Consider the following 23,513-nt stretch of genomic DNA (forward strand, 5'->3'; position numbering starts at 1 on the left):
TTGCATTAAACTACTATGATTTACAGTTTTTCTAAACACTATTTTCAATGAATATATCTAATACATTTCAAAATCCATCTAAGCTCAATGCCATCATTGCATTAATTAATTCAATTCCTAGCTGGCAATGAAGCCCACTGGGTGACCTTGGGCAAGTCATATGCTCTCAGCTTCAGGGGAAGGCAATTGCAAACTTCCTCTGAAGAAACCTCTCTGCTGCTCCAGAGAACAGAACCCGGAACAATGGATGCAAGCTACAGGAAAAGAGATTCCACCTGAACATTAGGAGGAACTTCCTGACAGTAAGGGCTGTTCGACAGTGGAACACACTCCCTCGGAGTGTAGTGGACTCTCCTTCCTTGGAGGTCTTTAAACAGAGTTCCTGCATGGCAGGGAGTTGGACTGGATGGCCCTTGTGGTTTCTTCCAACTCTACGATTCTATGATTCTATGAAATCTTGCCAAGAAAAACCCATGATAGGTTTGCCTTAGGGTTGCCATAAGTTGGAAATGCTTGAAGGCACACAGACATATCTTGATTTTAGTAAAGCCTTTGACAAGGTCCCCCATGGCATTCTTGCAAACAAGCTAGTAAAATGTGGATTAGACAAAGTGACTGTTACATGGATTTGTAATTAGTTGACTGGCAGAACCCAAAGGGTGCTCAACAATGGCTCCTCTTCATCCTGGAGAGAAATTACCAGTGGGGTCCAGCAGGGCTCTATCCTGGTTCCAATGCTATTCAACATCTTTATCAATGACTTAGATGAATAAATAGGGGGCATACTTATCAAATTTGCAGATGACACCAAATTAAAAAGAATAGCTAATACCCCAGAGGACAGGATCAAAATTCAAAATGAACTTAATAGATTAGAAAGCTGGACCAAAGCTAACAAAATGAATTTCAACACAGAGAAATGTACTGCACTTGGGGGGGGGGGGGGAATGAAATGCCCAGATATAGGATGGGGGACACATAGCTTAATGAGACTACGTGTGAAAGGGATCTAGGAGTCCTAGTAGACCACAAGTTGAACATGAGTCAACAGTGTGATGCAGCATCTTAAAAGGCCAATGCAATTCTAGGCTGCATCAATAGAAGTATAGTGTCTAGATCAAGAGAAATAATAGTGTCACTCTATTCTGCTTTGGTCAGGCCTCACCTGGAATACTGTGTCCAGTTCTGGGCACCACAATTAAAAAAGGATGGAGAAGATGGAATGTATCCAGAGGAGGATGATCAAAATGGTGAAGGGTCTGGAAACCATGCCCTGGCAGGGCTGGGTATGTTTAGCCTGGAAAAGAGAAGGTTAAGTGGTGATATGACAGCCCTGTTTAAATATTTGAATCGATCTCCTATTGGGGATGGAGCAAGCTTGTTTTCTGCTGCTCCATAGAATAGGACCCAGTTCAATGGATGCAAGTTACAGGAAAGAAGATTCCACCTCAACATTAGGAAGAACTTCCTAACACTGTTTGACAGTGGAATACACTCCCTCGGAGAGTGGCGGAGTCTCTTTCCTTGGAGATCTTTAAACAGAAGCTGGACGGCCATCTGTCGGTGATGCTTTGATTGTGAGTTCCTGCATGGCAGGGGGTTGGACTGGATGGCCTTTGTGGTCTCTTCCAACTCTATGATTCTCTTATTCTAACAACAACAACAACAACAACAACAACAACAAAACCCATGAAAAAATCTAATGGGACCTTCAGTGGAATAGAACATGAGAGGCTATAGATGGGTGGAAGAGTTGACTCTAAATCAATTTGAGGTGTTCTCCCTAATCCAGAAGTCCCTCCAACCACCACTCCATGGTATAGAAGGATGCCTGATGCATCTAGAATCAGATGTTAGAATCCACCACTACCCCGTTCAGGATAGCCCTCTCTCTTTCAAAAACAATTATTTTTGGTGGGATTCAGGGGAGGATAGGTTCCATGAAACATTCCCTCTATAAGCAAACTTTTGTTCACTTATCCTAAGACCCAAACTAGTAGAGGTTTCCACACCCTTTTCATTTCATTGTTCTTCCATTTCAGTCTTCTATTCGAGCCAGTCGGGGAACAGTTGGAGGCTATTTCTTGGCTGGAAGATCCATGACATGGTGGCCTGTAAGTCTGTAACACAATTTTAAAGTTCTTTAATTTACAGTGTAATGTACAAGGGATGCAATGCACAATACAAACTATGTTCCTACATGTTGCCATGAGTGTAGGTTTAACTCAGCTGCCTTTTCTCCTTGGTTACAATTTCCTCATAAACTTGTAATACATGCTGAAATACAGGTCAGTGCTAAACAGCAAAATAATCTAACTTCTACAGCAGAAAATGTAAGTTTCCTTCCCCATCTGTAAGCCAGTTTCTCCCTTTAGTATCACAGAATCGTAGAACCATGCATGAGTATACAATTAAAATACTCCTGAAAGATGACCATCTGACTTATGTTTTAAGACCTCCAAAGAAGGAAAATAACTTTTGCAATCAAAATGTCACTATATATTGTGGTTTTGATGGCCATAGAGGAGTGATAGGAATGTAACACATTGCATTATCCTTCAGCTGCCCCAACCTGCTTCCATTACTTGGCTCTGTCCCCATGCCTTGTCCACCTCCACCACATGCCGGGTGCCTCATTCTGACCTCAGAATGAGTGACCTGTGGTGGGACAGGATGTGCTGGATGGATTGGCGGGCTACCAATTCAGGCAGTCAGTATTTGGGAATGGGGACAGAGGGCTCCAGATCTTCCCAGAAGGTCTGGAGTAACAAGTAAGGCCCTAAACAGACTGGCACTTTGTGCCAGCCTGGGGCCAAAAACAGAGCTAGATAGGGCTGGGCATTCACATGCGCCCAGCCCTACTTTTGCTGCCTCTGTGCCATTATGACACGCACCTGTCCACACGGGCATGCCATGATGACGCACGGGTGTCAGAGCACCCAAACGGTGCCACCTCTTCCAGGAATCTGCTTTTAGCAGTTTCTTTTTGCTCTCAAGAGAGAGCGGGTTATTGCCGTGCCATGTGGTTGCCACGGCAATGATCCGAGGCGACATTTCGCCACCCGTCTGTTGAACCCTTAAGTTTTTAAAATTTGTATTTAGGCTGTTTTGTCCCATTTCTGGTGTGAAATGTGCCAGATGTCATCTGGACTGCTTGTACCAGGAACGGGGTTAGGGATGTGTGTCATCCAAACAGGACGATGCCAGAATGCGGGGGGGGGGGGGGGGCAACAGGCCTTTGGGGCTGTGCAAGCAAGGCCAGAATCCTCTGCTGCTTATCTCTGTAGGTCAGTCTTTCTCAGGCTTCCAGAAGCTGCCTAGTCATGTCCAGGTTTATTGCCAGAGTTATGAATGCTATATGCTGATGCTCTGTCCCTCTCAATTACCTAGCTGCCATGTTCTACACGGCCTTTTAAAAACAAAGAGATGGTAGCTGGAAATTCTGTACAATCGTAGTAACAAATATCCATAATATCATACCCAATTATAACAAACTAAAAAATTCTGGTGGGTAGGGCCAGCATTTATGCCTTGGATGTGATTTAGACAAATAACACAGAATAGTACAGAGCTAGGAAAGAGGAATGAATTAAAGAAGGTGGCATGGTTCTTCCTATAGCAAAAAGGGAGATGGAGAGGGGAAAGGATGCCAGTGTTCATTCTGGAGACAGGAGGGAGAGAAGATTAAGGAAGAAAATGATACAGATCGATGCTGCCATAACTTGTAGGCAATTAGGATGGTTGTATCAACTGCTGCACTCCGTGTCAGAAATCATGTTGCACCACAATTGCCTCTGTAAGCACCAAATAAACATTTAGATCACACATTAAATATTTCAAAGTTATGTTAGTCTATCACAATGTAAAAAATAAAATAAGGGTTGTGGGCAAAGAGATCCAGTAGCACCTTTAAGATTAACTTCTTCATTTTTGGCATGACCTCTTATGAATATTAATCCATTTCTCAGGCACTGTAGCCCAGTTATTTATGTTCAGTTACATAGCTGTGGGATTGGGATCAGAAAGTAATTGGATATAAAATAATGTCATTTAAGAGCAGTGCAAGATGCTACAAGGCTTTCAGGTAGCTGTTCTGTAGTATAGAGATGTTCAAAAGAGTTTTTGGCAAGGGCTTGCTTAATGGAGGTATGCCTGTTATAATATACATTGTGGTGGTTCCAGATTCTTTCTTTCCACCATCCCATATTCAATTATATTAAACACTTGTAAATTTTGAATCATTATAAAATATACTGTTTGGAACTATGTGTGTGATAGAGAAAGATAGGGTGAGTGCCAGTTTAAAACACATATCCATACTAATGAATCACCAAAAAATTGTAACAGCTTTAAAAAGATGCCAGTGAAAAAAGTTCTTAGGCTGTTGAGATGCTGGCCACCATTTCTTAGGCACTACAAACAGCCTTCTGTTTCTGGCATCACAGATCACGTAAATATTTGCTTATGTGTGCATCTGTGCATGCACACACATGCGTGCACGTACACAAATATGCAATTTCATTTGTATAGTAGTATTGACTGTTGCAAAATGAAGGCGAAGACCTTAAATCAAAAAAGGGATTTTTTTTTTAATGATAAAAAGACTCTTTTAAAAAAATAATGGGAAAAAGTAAACTCAGGTTCAAGAGCAGTTACCATTCCTCCCTTGCCTGAAACAATGGCAAAGTCTCGTTTGCACTGCCTAGTAACTTCTTCATTTATTGAGCAACTGCAGTTAGGACTGCAGCACTCCAGCACTAAACTACCCATATATAAATCTCCAAAATGATTCACTGGGAAGGCATAAACCTTTTGAAGGACACATTTTCTTTGGAGCAGAAAGGTAATATAACAATAATTTAAAGACCCAGAGAAATAAGTGTCAGAGGAGTAAATATTCTTTTTACTCTGTGACAAAAGCACAGGGCAGTAGATCTCTCAAGTGTTTAACTGAAAGCTGAATGCAGTTTCAGACACCAACTTTGTCTTGTATCCTGTGGGTTACATTAACTATAATTTCTGTAAGCTACATTTTCCCATGCCACCTCCGCCTCTTTCCTCCCTTCATCCTCTCTCTATATATGTAAGAAAAGTTGTTATTGTCCTAATGGGCTTTGTGTTATAGTTTCTCCTAAGTCATGTTTGAGGATTGGCTTTCCTCTAGTCTATCTACATGGTTACACAGCAGACATTTTAAAAGGCTGACAAGAAACCAATTCTTGTTATTGCAGTCTTCCCTGTTAAGCCTGGTTTTCTCTAGGGCTGCATCTACACTGCAGAATTAATGCGGTTTGACACCAATATAACAACCATGGCTTAATGCTATGGAATTCTGAGATTTGTAGTTTTGTTGGATATATAGTCTTCCCTGTGAGAGAGCTCTGGTGCCACAACAAACTACAAATCTCAGGGTTGTATAGGATGGAGCCATGACAGTTTTCCTGACAGGATTTATTCAGATGAGGTTTGTAATTGCCTTCCTCTGAGGATGAGAGAATGTGACTTGCCCACGGTCATCCAATGGACTTCCATGAATGAGCTGGTATTCAAACCATTGTCTCCAGAATCCTAGTCCAATACTCAAACCACTACAGCATGCTGTCTCCCTTTCCTTGTTTAATCTAGGGATTGCTAATCTAAAGACATCATGGGGCAGGTGCTTTCTCAGATAAGAACCAATCTGGAGAAGCAGTATCTTCTTTTTCTGCCCACTTCTAGCTGTTTCTACCCACAGAGTCATGGACCTGAATAAGAGATTTGTACAGGAATAATTGTTCCACAAATGCCTCTCCCTTCTTCTATGTTCCAGGATATAGAGATGGCACAACTGCTGCCAAGGAAATGACAAACTTTTGATTACTTAAAGCCACTTTGGCACTGTATTACACAATTTTATATACTTTTTTCCTGCAAAAGATCCTGTCTATTATGATAAGGATATGTGTTGTAGGAACAGTGTTTACATTTCTGGGAAGCCTTCCTGTTTGCCCAAGATACGAATGCCTATTGTACACTCAGTCTTTTAATCAGAGACATCCCAGAAGATATGTTTTGTAGTGTTTGCTTCAGGAAAGGTTTTCTAGTCTTATCCCCTATTAATATTTTAACTATCCCTAAGGTGAGAAACAGGTCAAATTCCATTAGTCTTGCTGAGGGCTCAGTAGTGCTGAAGCAGAAAGACCTACAATATAAAAAAGGAGCAAAATGAATCACAAGTCAGGCAATTCCTTTTATTGGAAAATATAACTTCAAATGTCAGCCTTTGTTTTTATATATATATATTCTTATAAAGATAGATGTTCAAAAAAGTTTTTAAAACCCTCTAGTGATCAAGTATGGTGGTGGTGGTGGTGGTTACGTACCCTTAACTCATTTATGACTTTTGGTGACCCCAAGGTGAACCTATCATGGCTTTTTTTTTTCCCCGAGGGGTCAAGGTTTGTTCAAAGAGGGGTTGCCGTTGCTTTCCTCTGATGCTGAGAGAATGTGAATTGCTCAAGGCCACCCAGTGGGTCTTTATGGCTAAGTGGGATTCAAACCCTGGTCTCCAGAGTCATAGTCCAACACTCAAGCCACTACACTACAATTGAAATAGCCATAAGTTGCTTAATTTTTTTTAAAAAAACAGAATCTTTGAACAGAAATATTGTTAATATTGAATGCATATTGGGAAAATTACTTTGTAAGGCCACAGCTCACAGAATCCCCATGTGAGCATGGCCAGCTGACTGGGAGCTTCTAGACGTTATAGGCCCAAAAGGAGAAATTTTTCATATTGTGAGAGAGTGGCCTATTTACTGGTCTAGCAGGTGCAGGAGCTGCAGGATTCTTGCCATGGCCCCAGTCTGCCTTCGGAAGGGGTGGCTTAAAGCTACCCCTTTGGGGTGGTCTATTTCACCACTTAGTGACAGCACCACTTTATACTGAAAATCTTTCCAAGATCCTACATGAAGCTACAGTTCACACAGTAAACTACCTGCATGGCTTCTGCCCTAAAGCAGATTGATGCCTTGTTTCACATCAAACTGGGATCTAGCCTCGGGATGACAAGCAGCTGGTCTGCTACAAATACACCAAGCTGGGAGTCCTTTCTCATATTTGTAAGATACCTGACAAATGTTTTCATGTGTAAAGAAAGAAAAACATTCATTGGCCTGTTACAGACTGCCAAAATAAAGCTGCTTTGGGTCTCTTTGGAGGTATGCTGTTTAAATGATGCATGCATCCTAAGAATCCAGAAGCTGCACCAAAGCTGCACTCCAGTGCTTAGGAATGGAGTGTGGCTTTGGCGCGACCTCCGGACTCTTAGGACCCATGCATCATTTAAATAGCATACCTCCAAAGAGACCCGAAGCAGCTTTATTTTGGCAGTCTGTAACAGGCCATTGTTAAACACAGATTTGATCATATATGCTCAAAATATAGAAGAAGAAGTCTAGCATCTTCTAGAAGCTAAGTTTTCCTTTTGTTTCAACAAAACAATAAGGAGACCAATCTGTTATTGGTAGAAACACTGCAAATACCATTATTATTATTATTATTATTATTATTATTATTATTATTATTATGCTTTATTTAGCGCTGTAAATTTGCACAGCACAGTACATACAAACAATAAAATAGATAAGAGTAAACCTGTCCATGGCGTACAAGCTAAGAAATAATAGCATAATACATATAGAAAACACATAACAATACAAGAAAGGGTTCAATAAAACAGACAACAAATTAAAAACGTCAAATAGCAAATAATAGTCACACAATGCTTGGGAATGCTTCTCTGAACAGGATTGTCTTTAACTCAGTTTTGAAACTAGTTAAAGAAGTGATGACCTGTGCTTGTGTGGGAAGGAGGTTCCAGGAGTGAGAGGCAGCAAGTGAAAAGGGATGAATCTGGGATGTGGCAGAGAAAATCCTGGGCTGAGACAGCAGACCTTGACTACCAGAACAGAGGGAGCTATGGCAGTTAGAGGAGTCAAGATTATTAGTGACTATTAGTGACAATGTAGAGAAGATGGGAGTTATCATCGTAAATTACAATTATGATGCACACATCAAGCAATATCTAACACATGACGGCTGTGTTTTGCATTTGCAAGAAATAGTAACAAAACATTTAAAAAAATGAAAAGTCTGGGATGTAGGCATCATAGGTTTCTGAGCAGAGTCTACAACAACAGCAACAGTTTCCATCAAACTGGCATCTAGCATAATCCCTGGCCATGCTGGCTGTGGGAATCTGGGAGTAGTAGTAGTAGTAGTAATTGTGTATGTGTGTAAATTCCAAACATAGCCATCATGTGTTAGACATTGCTTGATGTGTGCCTCATAACTGTGATTTACTATGACAACCCCCATCTTCCCTATGTTGTCACTAATAGTCTTGTGAAATCAAACTCAAGGTTACTCAAAGTATTTAATCATGCAGATTAAAATATGAACAAGTATTGGGGCAATATCACTCAAAGTAGTATTTGTAGTATTCCAGGCATTTTTGTGGCACCACAGCTGTCTGACAAAGAAAGCTAAATGTCTAAAAACAAAAACCTACAATCCCAGAATTCCACAGCATTGGGCCATGGCAGTTAAATCAGTATCAAATTGCCACCTTAGCTAATGCTGAGAAGTTCAGTTAAACATAGAGGTTTACATCGTTTCTAACCCTATTCTAAACAGAGAAATCTATGCAGTGAAAACCATTTTAAAATTCTACTGTTAACAGGTTCAAAAAAATCCACTTTACTCACTATGAATTAACCACCATTTTTTGTTGTTTGTTCATTTGTTTTAGATTGGAGCATCTTTGATGTCAAGCAATGTGGGCAGTGGCCTGTTTATTGGTCTAGCAGGTACAGGAGCTGCAGGAGGCCTTGCTGTTGGAGGCTTTGAGTGGAACGTAAGATTATTTTCATAGATTCAGTCTGTTCTATCCAAGCCATTTGGTGTGTCTGGATTTAATTGAGTCAGTGCATTATTTGGAATTCTCAGATATCTGAGTCTTGAAGTAACACACCCGCCAACCTTTTACAGATCAAAATCGTGAACATGAGTCAACATTGTGATGCAGCAGCTAAAAAGGCCAATGCAGTTTTAGGCTGCATCAATAAAACTATAGTGTCTAGATCAAGAGAAGTAATAGTGCCACTATATTCTGCTTTGGTCAGGCCCCACCTGGAATATTGTATCCAGTTCTGGGCACCACAATTCAAAAAGGACATTGAGAAACTGGAACGTGTCCAAAGGAGGGTGACTAAAATGGTGCAAGGTCTGGAAACCATGCCCTATGAGGAACGACTTAGGGAGCTGGGGATGTTAAGCCAGGAAAAAAGAAGGTTAAGAGGCGATATGATAGCCCTGTTTAAATATTTGAAGGGATGTCATATTGAAGAGGGAGCAAGCTTGTTTTCTGCTGCTCCAGAGACTAGGACCCGGTGCAATGGATGCAAGCTGCAGGAAAAGAGATTCCACCTCAACATTAGGAGGAGCTTCCTGAGAGTAAGGGCTGTTCTATAGTGGAACACACTCCCTTGGAGTGTAGTGGAGTCTCCTTCTTTGGAGGTCTTTAAGCAGAGGCTGGATGGCCATCTGTCAGGTATGCTTTGATTGAGATTTCCTGCATGGCAGGGGGTTGGACTGGATGGCCCGTGCGGTCTCTTCCAGCTCTACAATTCTATGGAGATTATCGCACTGCGTTCTGAGAACGTTCTCATCACGTGATGAGAACGGAACGCATTTGAGTATACCGCACGTATGTGTTCCAATCGGGTTCTCAGAACGTTTAAATGTGTTCCAAATGTGTTCCAGGAGGGTACAGATATGAATGTGTTCCCAGAGAGCTGAAACGTGATGAGAACGTTCCAACAGAGGTGTGTGCGATATTCTTATCTGTTCTCAAATCCGTTCTCTCATTCCTCCGTCTCCTGATTGGCTGAAAGAATGACAGGCAGGGAGGGAGGCAGGCAGGCGAGCGACTGCAGTGAGGGAAGGTGTGTGTGTGTGAGGGGGGAAAGAAGGAGGGAGGGAAGGGAGGAAAGTTGGGACAAGTGAGAGAAGAGGAAAGAAGGGAAAGAGAGAGAAAGAGAGAGGGAAACAGGGGGGCCAGAGCAGAGAGCAAGAGGGAGAGGGTCTGGCTGCTTCTGCGGGGGCCTCTAGTGTCATGTCCAGCGGGGCTCCTGTGCTGGCAGCCTGCAGGAGGCAAGGATGGCAGGGATGCCCAGGACCTTCTCCTCCTTCCCTCCAGGAAGGAACCCACAAAAGCTCCTCTGTTTGGAGCAACACACAAAAGCAAGCAAACAAGTCCCAGAATTCCATAGCAAAGAGCCAGACAAGAATTAAAGCGGGGAGGGAAGCTCACAGGCCCCACCTGGAATATTGTGTCCAGTTCTGGGCACCACAATTCAAAAAGGACATTGAGAAACTGGAGTGTGTCCAAAGGAGGGTGACTAAAATGGTGAAAGGTCTGGAAACCATGCCCTACAAGGAATGACTTAGGGAGCTGGGGATGTTTAGCCTGGAGAAGAGAAGATTAAGAGGTGATATGATAGCCCTGTTTAAATATTTGAAGGGATGTCACATTGATGAGGGAGCAAGCTTGTTTTCTGCTGCTCCAGAGACTAGGACCCGGAGCAATGGATGCAAGCTCCAGGAAAAAAGATCCCACTTCAATATTAGGAGGAACTTCCTGAGAGTAAGGGCTGTTCGACAGTGGAACACACTCTTTCCTCAGAGTGTAGTGGAGTCTCCTTCCTTGGAGGTCTTTAAGCAGAGGCTGGATGGCCATCTGTTGGGGATGCTTTGATTGTGATTTCCTGCATGGCAGAATGGGGTTGGACTGGATGGCCCTTGTGGTCTCTTCCAACTCTATGATTCTATGATTCTATGAAGGCACACATTACATGCGCGCACACACAGGAGGCAAAAGGCTGACAAGCAGCCAAAATGGGGAATTGGGATGACAGCAGAGGACTCTTCTTTTCTAACCGGTTTAAAGAGCTGCTATGGCTGCCGGGGCTCTGCCCTTGGCCCAGTCCCCTCCCTGGCAACTTGCTTTTCTTCGGCTTGAAGAGACCTGCATGGAGCTCCTCCTTCTTCCCAACCTTGCAAAGGAGGTTTGGGATGTAACTTGCAAGGCTCATCTCTCCCCATTTCTCTTTCTCCCTGCCTTCCTCCCGATCCCTCCTTCTTCCCTCCCTTCCCTCCCTCCTCCTTTCCCCCCTCTCTCTCACACACACACCCCTTCCCTCACTGCAGTCGCTCACCTGCCTGCTTCCCTGCCTCCCTGCCTGTCATTCTTTCAGCCAATCAGGAGACGGAGGTGGCCTTGGTGGAATATGTTCTCGGAACGGTTTCAGGAATCGCTGTGCGGTAAAATGCAGTTCTGATCATGTTCTGATCACGTTCTAGTTTACTAATGCAGTAATATCTGTTCCAGGAACGTTCTCATCACGTGATGATAGGAACGTTCTCAGAACGCAGTGCGATAATCTCCTATGATTCTATGATCCTATGAACACCAGAGTGCAGTCAAAATGGCAAAAGTTATCAATGAGGAAGGGCACACAAGCTAGGAAAGGATTGTGCCCCCTACTGTCCTCTGCTGAGTTAATTGAAGGCAAATTATTTTTGGACTTTGAACTCAGTTTGCAGCAACAAAAGTAAGCTGAGAATGGATAGGGAAAGTGGGAGGAGAAGAGAGAAACAGGGACATTTTAAAAGCATCTGAAAAAAGTGGGAAAGCAGAAAATTAATTGCTACTGTCTCTGCCAAATCTGGACAATTAGAGGGTATGATGTAACTTTTAACATCACAATTTGTAATGTATAATTGACTTCAGTAGAATAATTAGGAGGTATACAAGTATATTGGAAAGCACATATTGTAGAATCCATTCTCTGACACCAAACAGCACTTTTGACACCCTTCTCTCAAAAGATAGAACTTCTGAATTTTCAGTTTTGAGTTCAGAAAGAACTGGATTAATGCTGGATGATGAACACAAGCACTAGGAGATGACATTTCAGTTCCCTAGAGTTGCATAATGTTGCGGAATCTACACAGAACTGGACCTACAATGTAAGCTTTCTATAATATTTTCATCTGTAGCATTTTAAAAACTGTCTCCAAATTGCTACTCTTTTCCTATAAACCAACAAACAGTTGGAACAACAAATGTTTCCAAAAATATTAATTTTTACATTGTGTTCCCATTTCCCCCCAGACAATTAAAATGTTGGACCAAAAGAATTGCCTCATGCCAATTTTTAGCAAATCATGACTGAGCAAAGTAAAAGTGAAACCAGCTGGTCCCATTTGGGGGAAGTTGAAATTTCTCCCATTGGGGATGCTTAATTTCATTTGGGTATGGAAATAATCCACAATAAGCTATGACTATTTTATTTTCCTGTTGTTGGTTTATTTTAATTTCACTTAGCAGTTTCTGGCTTCATTGTTAGGTGGCATTCTTTTAGACTTTGGGCATTTGTATACTCCACAATACCTTGGAATTCTCATTGGTGTCAGAAAAGATCCCATAACTCATACACATTGCATGCCCCCCATCTCATTACCATTCTAGTGCATGAGGGTTAAGATCTTTATGTTTTAAATCTCTATCACTCTCTTTGTTGCCCATGTTCACAGTGTTGATGACATGAACATTTATTTGAATGGAAAATTGGTCTCTGGTTTTGGGCTCATATTGTCAGCAGCTTGAGAAAGTTGTTCCTGATCAAGCTGCCTCATCTACACCTTGAGCCCACTGGTGCCCTTGGGGCATTCTCTCATCCTTAGAGGAAAACAAAGGCAAACCCCCTTTGGACAAATTCTTCCAGGAAAACCCCATAATGGGGTCACTTTATGATCTCCATAAGTAAGAAATGAGGTGAAGACACACAGTAACAACAAAGATACCAAAGGAATGAGAACACAGCAAATATAAATGTTCTAAGTGTGAATATCTTTATACCTCGCTCCCTGCATTGTTAGAGATTTGGGCACTGAAGGAAAAGTTCATGTGAGGTGAAATTCTTATGCAGAGGGGCTATGGCCCAATTTCCAACCTCCCCTGGTTGATGATGAATGTCTTCAAGTCATTTCTGACTTAGGGAGATAGGTTGGCAGAATTTGTTCAGAGAGGGTATGCCCTTGCCTTCCTCTGAAGCTGAGAGAATGTGATTTGCTGAAGGGTAACTCAGTGAGTTTCCAATGCTAAGCAGGGATTCAAATCCTGGTTTCACAGTGTCCTAGTCCAACACTCAATCCACTAGACCACATTGGCTCTCTCTGAAATCTTTGCCTGCCCATTTTCTCTAGGTGCCTAAACTATGGCAGCATTGTCAGCATAGTTAAAACTGACTAAGACCTGGAATAGACAAGCCAAATGAGCTGTGCTGGTGCCAATTTTAGGGTTAGAGACCACGCACCAACTGCACAGTCCCTAACACTAGCACGGCACGGTGGCGTAGTAATGGTGGCATCCCATCCATATAGGCACCGCCATTTTGATGTAGGCAACACACAGCATCCGCACATCACTGCATGTTGCTTACGTAACGAATGTGCCATTGGCACACTCATTATGTCAGCCTGGTGGCACAAAAGGAACCCAGTTTTTCTGGGTTCTTTTTACTCTGGATGGATGCCATGCGGTCTGGTGACTGCGGTGTCCCTTCAGAGGGAAAAAGGCCACTGGCAGGCCACCCCTTTTAGGTAGTCTGTCCCATGCCTAAGATCCTACACACACACACACACACACACACACACACACACACACCATAAGATACCTGCCTTTGCACTCTGGCAGTGCCCTGACAAAAGGATTTCTGAGATACTAGAGATCAGAGTGCTGTGAAATATTATCTGCAGTGCACTTTAGTTATGAGTTGCCTCAGGAGTTGCCCCAGGTGTATGCCATGGACATCATTTTCCTGTGCCCTGGACTCCAGAGCCTCAGAAATGCTTTGATCAGGGCACTGCCAGGCTGTGAAGGTAGGTTTTGGTTGTTCATACCCATAAATATGAATCTTCAGCTGTTAAAATATCATAAATCCAGTTTATGATGTCATAATTGCTGAGCAGGATGCCAGCCTATATTTCTAAATGCTCAATTGAGGTGTTAAATTGCTGCAGTGCCAGAAGTGTGGGATCTGTAGGAACATTTCTTCTTCTTCCGCAGGAGTTCCCTGGCAAAGCAGAACTTAACAGCTGTTACTGCCACCTACTGATGCTAGAGAAAAAAATCATTTGAAGGGTAGAATTTTTAATGTGGCGAGGGCAGTGCTCTCTATTCCTCTCTCCACAGCTACATGCCATGTGCAAGCTCATTATACGTTCCAGTGGACAAGGTAGTTGCCAGCCCCTTAGCAGACTTTCTAAGGAAAAAGCAGTTGCCTACTGACTTGAATTGAATTCTTCTTGAGCTGGCATTTTAAAATATACTGAACATGAATGTATGACCAATACACATCAAATTATGTTGCCCCAGTGCAATAGTCCCATCAAGACTGTGACCTCTAGTACATCTGTAGTTGCCCAAGTGAAGTTAAAAAAGCTTACTCTGTGCTAGTATTGTTTGAAGAGCATAACCATTCCACTCTTTGAATAGCTGGTGTTGCTGGCAGTGACAATACTTCACTCACAACACAATCCTGCAGAGATCCTAAGGGATATATGAACTTCTCAGCTGCTAAAAAAAATCTGCAGCTCAGCTGTCTCAAAGATGAATGATTTCTCTTGGTGCTAAAGGTCATCCAATAATACACCTCCTGATGCAATAAAGTGCACACTGGCTAGAATGACAATGAGGCAGGGCTGGATTCCAGTACTTAGAAGTTAATGAATTAAAAAGAAGTCTCCAAAAGCGAAGAGCGTTCTGACCTATAAGCAGGGTTCACCTTCAAATAGCTTGATCCTGTTGCTTGGCATGAACCAGACCTCTGCAAGTTAGAATATATAATGTTAGAAGAAAGGGCGAGCCAATGGCCTGTTACAGACTGCCAAAATAAAGCTGCTTCGGTTCTCTTTGTAGGTATGTTATTTAAATGATGCATGCATCCTAAGAATCTGGAAGCTGCACCAAAGCTGCACTCCAGTGCTTAGGAATGGAGTGTGGCTTTGGCGCGACCTCCGGACTCTTAGGACCCATGCATCATTTAAATAGCATACCTCCAAAGAGACCCGAAGCAGCTTTATTTTGGCAGTCTGTAACAGGCCAATAACACTATACAGCCTGAAGTAGAGCAAGAATTAATGTCCACCCCACACAGTGGTGGCTCACATGTCATGGGGTGGGGATGCTGCTCTACGTTTTAGCCTATCCATGGTGAAGAATCCTCCTGGGCATAGGGTTCAGCACATTGCATACCTCCTTTACAGTTCAGGCTGAAGCATGAAACATTAACCTCACTGCCATTAGACCCCCTCCACCACTGCAAATCATGGTAAAGGTACTCACGGCTAGATATTTAAGCACCTGAGGCAGAAAAGCTCTTAAGTACCTTTTTTTAAAATCTCCATGGCAGTAACAATATAATAATAAATTACCCATTGACCATGTACGACCTTCATAAGACGTTCCACATTGGCCACCAGAGGTAGGTGTTTCAATCTGCAGCCAGCCCAGATGTTAAACTCCTCTACCCAGCATTTAGGGTGGAGCTAACTCTACACATTTGCCAGAAATCTCCACATCTTTCTAGACTTTGCCTTGTGTATTATTATGCTTTTGTTCAGTTGTCTGTTTAAAAGGTCCACGAGATGTCCACGTAAGGTCTTACCTACATCCTTGCAAAAAGTAATTCTCCTTTTATGGCACGTTGGTAACCCTATTGTTAAGAGATTTCCTTATGTTGAGAGATCTGGTGGATCACTAATGGAGGGAGTGATCTGTTCCAAAACCCCAAAAGTCCCAATGTCTACTTTTGCCAATCTACACACAAGTCTTCCTTGATGTCATGATTCACTTTTATACTTGAAGAAGAAAAGAGCTAAGATTGCATCCATATGCTATTTCAACACCCCCTCACCACCCCCTCACAGAATTATAGTTACAGGAGCCTTCCATGTTTTTATTTTATAATACCTTTACTTTCTTTTTATAGTATTTTTGCATATCTTTGTTGTTAAATAACCATGAGTACACAGAAATTTGCTCAAAAACATGATCATGTGCTTGAAGAGAGGTCCCTCCCCCCCAAAAAAAAATCAGTAGAAAGGAGAATGTTTTTTCTTGTTGGTGATGATGTGTGTACACAAGTCAAAACAGTATTTTAAGTGTATGAGGAACTGCATTTTCATCCTTGATTGCTACACTGACCTTATACCGGACAGCCTTGCTATTTCTCAAGTAAGGCAGCTGCCTAAAGCAACAGCTGGATAGAAGCAGGGAGCAGATAGAACTATGTGTGTCTGCATCCTATAAGCTATCCTGATGTCCCTAGGTGTGGTGGAAGATGTTGCCCTGTCACCATTGTTGGGATAAAATTGAGCTGTCATTCTGGTCAGCTTTCATATGTGAGCAGTATCATTTTGTCTTTTCCCTGAGGCAGCAAAAGCTTGAGCCATCTCTGCTCCTTTACTGAATCTACAATCCATGGGAAGTGAGATGGGGCCAGTTCATTCAGCTGTTTTGATCTGTTTTATTGTCTGTTTTTCCTAGTAACAACCATCTGTCCTTCATCTCATCTAGCTGAAAACCAAGCATGACATCTTGTCTACATAGCATATTTTGCCTCTGCCTCCCAATTCTATAGAGATGCTGGCCATTTGCTCTGTCATTATTGTTATTGCTTGCATAGAAATGATTGCACAGACTGCACAGACTCTCTTCAAAAGTTCTTTTTCTTCTTCTTCTTCTTCTTCCCTGATAGGCCACCTGGGCATTATTGGTCCTCGGCTGGATCTTTGTGCCAGTTTATATCTCTTCTGGGGTGGTCACAATGCCTGAATATCTGAGGAAGAGATTTGGAGGACAGAGAATTCAAATATACATGTCTGTACTGTCCCTTATTCTGTACATATTCACCAAAATATCAGTAGGTATTCCTGAGAAATTTAACTTTATTTTCTTGACTGGAACATTTCCATAGAGAGATAATCAGCATTGTTTTGGAGGAGTCATTCTCATCCCCATGAAACTATTCCTCCATATTTAGTCAGCACCATCTCAGACACCAGTTTTCAGAACTTACTCCAGGTCTGAGTCCCCTTGACTTAGCAAAATGTCCCACAGTGGGTCCTCTCCTTCATCAATGGGTACTGGTTAGCTAATATGTCAGTCAGTTATTATGGCCACAACACCAGAAAGCTGGTCTCATTGATCTTTCAATCAGAACTTAGAAAAGCTAATATATGGGACTATGACTGCCAGGATTTCCCCACCAAATTAGCCATGTGAAATTCTGGCTGAAGGGGACTGGTTGGGTCTAGGAGCTATAGTCCAAAAAGCAACATTACCTAAATCTGATATTAATATCCCTATATATTTAGTGTTACTTCAGAGATTTGTGGGAAAATTAAATGCAGCTAAACTAGTTGCCCTGGTATAGCAGACCCACGTGTTTCAAAGTGCCAGGCTGGGGAAGAAAAATTAAAGAGGTCTCAGGGCACATGTCTGGATGCCTGGCATCTGCTCAAGGAGGCCAGGCATCCATGCTATTTGTGCTAGCTTTTGCCAACGCATGTATCACTGAAGGCTATGGCATTTTTGATGAACAGTTTGATTATTTACAGTATTTTTTTTAAAAAAGGACAACTGGTTAAAATTAATCATATCAGTCAATCAATTTCTTTTTTGTATTTGTCCCAGACAGATATTTTCTCTGGTGCACTTTTTATCCAAGTCTCTCTGGGTTGGAATCTTTATCTCTCTACAGTGATCTTGTTAGCAGTAACAGCTGTCTACACTATAGCAGGTAACTATTCTTTCTTGGTAACATTGCCTTTATGCAAAAAAGAAACTTATTCAAGATGTCTAGTGACAATGCAATTTGAGTATAAACAAAATACAGTTGAAAACACTCCCCCCCCCAAAAAAAAGCAAAAAACACTGATGAATGAAAAGAAACATACCTTTACCAAAAAAGAGAGAAGCCTAACCAGTAAATTCCTCTTTAGTGACAAACCAGCCAAAGTGCCTGAATGAAACCCTCTCCCTACCAGCAGATGGACAATGAAGAGAAACCATGATTAGTTTCCCTTGGCAGTTTCAGAGCATTCTAAAGAGCACTGTAAATAATATTGTTATTCAGAACATGAAAGACAAGAAATACCTTTACAATAAGAGCAGGAACTGGGCAGCACTTCAGATGTTCTTGAACTGCAGTTCTCATCATTCTTCATTATTGACTATGCTGGCCAGAACTGCTGGGAATTGCTGTTCAACAGTATCTGGAGGTCCATGCAGTTCCCACCCCTCCAGAGCAGTACAAACCATCTAGGCTCATGGATGCCTGTAGAAAGAGATTTCCTTGAAATGAAACAAGTTTCCACAGAATGAACTTGGAGCAAAACATCAACAGTAGTGCTGAAGGAAATAGCCGAAGCAACTAATAATAATAATAAAAAAAACTTTATTTCTAGCCCGCCTTTCCAAGGATCAAGGCGGGTTCCAATAAATAAATTGTACAGTTACTGAAACTGAAACAAATGGGCCCAAACAGACAGACCAAAATAAAGCTGCTTCAAGTCACTTTGCCTGACTTTTGGGACAGGGAAATGGCAGATTGGTGGACACAAATTGCTCATAAGCATCTCCTCCCATGGAGTGGAACCAAGCAAGTCCTCTGGTTCATTAAGGATCTGGTGCTTATGAAACAAGTGGGACAGTGACTAGACTGATAGTGGCAGAAGACTCAGAGTATGGTCAACTAAATTTGGGCTAAAGCTTATTGGAAAATGTGTACCATGACAGTAGGCTGCAAAAAGTATTTCTTCACTGCCACCATTGCATCTGCATAATTTCATCCAGTGACCTGTCTCTAGTGATCAGGGGCCTTTTATACATTGGCCCTAAAAAGGAAATTAAAAAATCACTCAACAGTCCATGTGAAGAATTTGAAAGACACTTTACAGACAAAATTTATTCAATACACTCTGATGTGGATGCTGTAGTTGAGACAGGCCCAAGGGATCTAATCTTGGCTCCTGGTGGTCCCAGGTTAATGAATTTTGTGTAGCTTGAAAACATGGACAGGATCCTTAGAGAGGTGAGAGTCACCATATGTGCACTGGACCCTTGCTCTTCTCAGCTTATAAAAGTGGCCATGGAGGAATGACTGAGTGAGTAACAGGAACAGTGAATGCCTCACTGCAGCAAGGCAGAGTTCCATCCTGCCTAAATGAAGCTGTGGTGAAGCTTTTACTAAACAAACAAACAAAAAACCCTCTCCTTGAATCCACCTACACTGGATAACTACTGGTCAGTCTCTATATTCCATTTTTGGGCAAAGTTCTGGAGTGTGTGCTGGCCTTTCAGTTCCACAGTTTCCTAGATGAAATGGATTATCTAGATCCATTTCAATGTAGCTTGAGAAACTCTATCTCTCCTTTCTATGAAATTCTAACTAATCTAAGCCTGTCCACTAAACCAGTGTTCGCTGTTGGTAAGTGACTGGATGAGAGTGAACAAATTGAAACTTAATCCAAACAAGACATAGATGCCTCTGGTCAGTCTCAAGGGAGATCAGGTAACAGAAATTTAACCTGTACTGGAGGGGGTTACACTTCACCTGAAATCTCAGGTTTACAGCTTGGGTATACTCTTGGACTCAGAACTGTGCCTGAATGACGAGGTTTCTATGGCCTGGTACATACCTGCTTGAAGGTCTGCATCTTCCCTGCAGAGGAAAAAGAACCCGCAAAAAGCAGGTTCTTTTTCTGCTGTGCCAGTTACGTCCAAGTGCACCAATGGCGCACTTGTGACGCAACTGGTGCGACGCAACGTGCGAATGCTATGCATCCGTTATGTCATAATGGCGGCGTCCATGTACACAGGGCACCACCATTATGCCGCCGCCAGTACATGCTAGGGTTAGAGAGCATGCAGTTGCTGCACAGTCCCGTAACCCTAGCATGGCATGAGCACAGTGCTTTTGCACCATCTGCACCACGCCAATGATGGCCAGAAGTGTGTTTGCACAGTTAAAACTGTGCATGTTCCTCAAGAAGTCAAATGGTGACATATGCCTTGATTACAACCTATGGGAATTCAGGCCTGGCCATTTTATCTCAATCTTGCTGACTTTATAGAGGTTTTATGTTCTCTGAAGAAAAGGCAATGTGTGCGTGCGTGTGCGTGTGTATGTGTGTGTAATAAGTAAATAAATAAACAAAATAATGAAAATATACGCTTGGAGCTTTTTTCATAATAATGGAAATTGAAGCTGAATTGGATTGGATTGGCTTGGCTTAATTTTTCATCCATTGTGAAGCCGTTACTTACAAAGAAGAGCAAACAAAAAATTTCAACAAAATTCTGAAGCCGTGAGATCTGAATCAGTACTTTGTCATCCTTTCTACAGGTGGTTTAACTGCAGTAATTTACACAGATGCTCTGCAAACTGTGATTATGGTGGTTGGAGCTTTGGTTCTCATGTTTATAGGTAAGGAGACAGAAAGGGGGGGGGGAGGAAAAATTGTATCATTTGTTTCATTTTGGCCCGTTCTGCACGGGCAAAAAGTACGTGCTCGGCACATACTAGGGTTAGAAAGGGGCGTCCAGAAAGGCGCATCCGCACATCTCAGCGTCATTATGATGCCGCAAGTGTGCCATTGGTGCTTTGCGGAGTCATAATGGCGCCACAAAAAGAAGCTGCTTTTTGCGGCTTCTTTTTGCTGCACGGAGCAGTCACGCGGTTTGGCTGCTGAGGCTGCTCCACCCAGCAAATGAGGGCGCCAGCAGACCGCCCTTTTGGGCGGTCTGGAAAGCGCTTTCGTTAACAAAATGAGGTATCTTAAGGAAACTCCCCAAACCAACTTGATTAATGTTATATATATGATTTGAAGAATATCCATGTCAAACAGCTCTTATGAGAAGGGGGACATGAGCTAGTGTTGAGTTGTTTCTCCACTATGGCTCTTCTCATCTTCACATAATACATTAATAGGAATATAACACTCTATCCTTTCCCAACATCAGCCTAATAAAAATGGCCTTACAATGCTTACATGTAGTGGTCACAATACTCTGAAGGCACCAGACTAGATGCCTTCTGTACTTGGAAGCTAGGCAGTTTAGTTATCTTCGCTCCTAGGTTCACACTTGATTTGCTCTAGGACTCGTTCATATGTTTTTTTAGCAGTCCATGATATCTAGAAGTCTTCTCCAGCACCACATTTCAAATGAGTTCATTCTCTTCCTGTCAGCTTTCTTCACTGTCCACACATAGAAACTGGAAATATAATGGCATAAACAATCCTAATTGTAGTAATTTATATTATATGTCTTTATACCTCAGGATCTTGTCTTATTCCTTCATAGCTATCCCTTCCAAGTCCTAGTCTTCTTTTGATTTCTTGACTGCAGTCTCTTGTTTGCTTAATGATTGAGCCAAGATATGCAAAATGTTAAACTATTTCAGTGTCTTCATCATCTACTCTGAAGTTATATAAATCATCTATGGCCATTCTTTTTGTTTTCTTAATGCTGAACTGTAAACCTGCCTTTGCACGTTCTTCCTTAACTTTCATCAGTAGTACTTCCAAGCCTTTGCTATTTTTTGCTAGTAGTATGGTGTCATCTGCATATCTTAAATTGTTAGTGTCCCTTCTACCAGTTTTCATATCTCCTTCCTCTGTGTCTAATCCTGTTTTACATATCATACTTTCAGCATACAGGTTCAACAGATAGAGTTCTAATATGCAGACTTGCCTGAACCTTTGCCAATTGGTTTCTCCATATTCTGTTCTGATGGTAGCCTCTTGTCTTGAGTATAGGTTACATATCAGGACAATCAAATGTTGTGGCAAACTGATTTCTTTAAGAGTGATCCATAGCTTCTCATGCTCTACACAAAGGCTTTGCTACAATCTATAAAGCACAAGCTGATTCTCTTTTGAAATCTGTTGGTGCACTCCATTGCTATGGTGCCATTGCCAATGTCTCTGAGAGATCATCCAGCAGGATCACCCTGCACTATTGCTGCTGCCCCTTATTGGTTTGGCACATTTAGTCTGGTTCCTCAGTAAAATCTTGTTTGACATGGGAGACCCTACTAGCATCACTGCTGCCATCAGCATAGCCTCTTGTCTCAGAAGAACATGCAGTCCAACCACCATGGAAAGGTAGTGCCATAGTGAGGGGGTTTTCTCAGCTGCCTGGCAGCAGGGATGTAGCCGGGGTGGGGGGGGGGGGCTTCTGTGGGGTCCGCCCCCCTTCTGTTAGATACAATTAATGGCATGTGCTGCTGCACCACCGCACCCAAGCTCCATTATAATGGTGGCACTTAGTCTGGACCCCCCCTTCCCAAAATCCTGGCTATGTCCCTGCTGGCAGGACATTGGAAGTGATACGGTACTTAGATCTCAGAGCACTTTAGCTTATCAGTAGGATGCTACATAAAGGGAATTTTCACTTTATTATTATAACTTATTATTATTATTGACTGAAACATCAAGTTCATGCTATGATTCAAATGCTTACCTCCTTTCCACTTTGGCTTATTAATAGGCTGCCATATAAAAGAAATTATCCCTTTATTATTATAACTTATGTTTATTATAGATTTAAACATCAAGATCACAATATGATCCAAATGCTTACTTCCTTTATTCCTGCCACATAACTTGTATATGTCAGTTTATCATTAAGTTATATATATTATATTTTACGTTATAAACATGACTAAATATTTTAAAGTATTGGAAAACCATGACTAAAAACGTTTCATAAAACAAAGTTATTTTTAAAAAAATCAAAACCCTCTAAAACAGCAAGGAGTTTGATAAATGTGTATTAGAAAACAAGACAATCAGAATGTATCAAACAAAACTTGTCTACCATTTTGAATGGAAGATAATGACTTGACAATTATTTCCAGCTGAGATTGTGGTGGAAACAAAGGCTTAAATCCACATTGTGGTCCTGTTTAGTTGGTCCAGCTATTTATTACAAGAAAAACAGCAATGCAAAATCATTCCATATGACAAATGTCATACCTAGCTCAGCTCTTGGAAAATGAGATGGAGGCTGGAGAAGAACAACAGATAATACATATGAAGGAAGGAATGGATGGATGGGTTAATGAATATTGACTGTATCCTCTCTCTCTTTATAAAGGCTTTGATAAGGTTGGATGGTATGAAGGACTGCAAGAGATGTATAGTAGAGCAATACCTAGTGTTATTGTCCCAAACACTACCTGTCATTTGCCACGGCAGGATGCTTTCCATCTCATGAGGGATCCTGTCAATGGGGATATTCCATGGCCAGGGCTTGTGTTTGGCCTTTCAGTTCTTGCTCTTTGGTGCTGGTGCACTGATCAGGTAAAATTTAAATCTTATTTTTATTTTCTTGTGGG

The 23,513-nt window shown here is 41.9% G+C and overlaps 1 protein-coding gene across 1 annotated transcript in view; it reads left to right on the forward strand.

Annotated features, from left to right (window-relative positions):
* The window catches only part of SLC5A9 (solute carrier family 5 member 9), a 44,813-nt gene that overhangs the window by 1,299 nt on the left and 20,001 nt on the right, over positions 1-23,513 (forward strand). The window contains exons 2-7 of the mRNA XM_089518656.1: positions 2,043-2,114; positions 8,792-8,896; positions 16,866-17,030; positions 17,804-17,909; positions 20,517-20,597; positions 23,273-23,478. Of these exons, the coding sequence (XP_089374782.1) occupies positions 2,043-2,114; positions 8,792-8,896; positions 16,866-17,030; positions 17,804-17,909; positions 20,517-20,597; positions 23,273-23,478 (735 nt within the window). The remainder of the gene's footprint in view (positions 1-2,042; positions 2,115-8,791; positions 8,897-16,865; positions 17,031-17,803; positions 17,910-20,516; positions 20,598-23,272; positions 23,479-23,513) is intronic.

The sequence above is a fragment of the Sceloporus occidentalis genome, unplaced genomic scaffold (genome assembly GCF_023333645.1).
Source record: "Sceloporus occidentalis isolate IW3139 unplaced genomic scaffold, rSceOcc1.0.p SCAF_3, whole genome shotgun sequence".
NCBI lineage: Eukaryota > Metazoa > Chordata > Lepidosauria > Squamata > Phrynosomatidae > Sceloporus > Sceloporus occidentalis.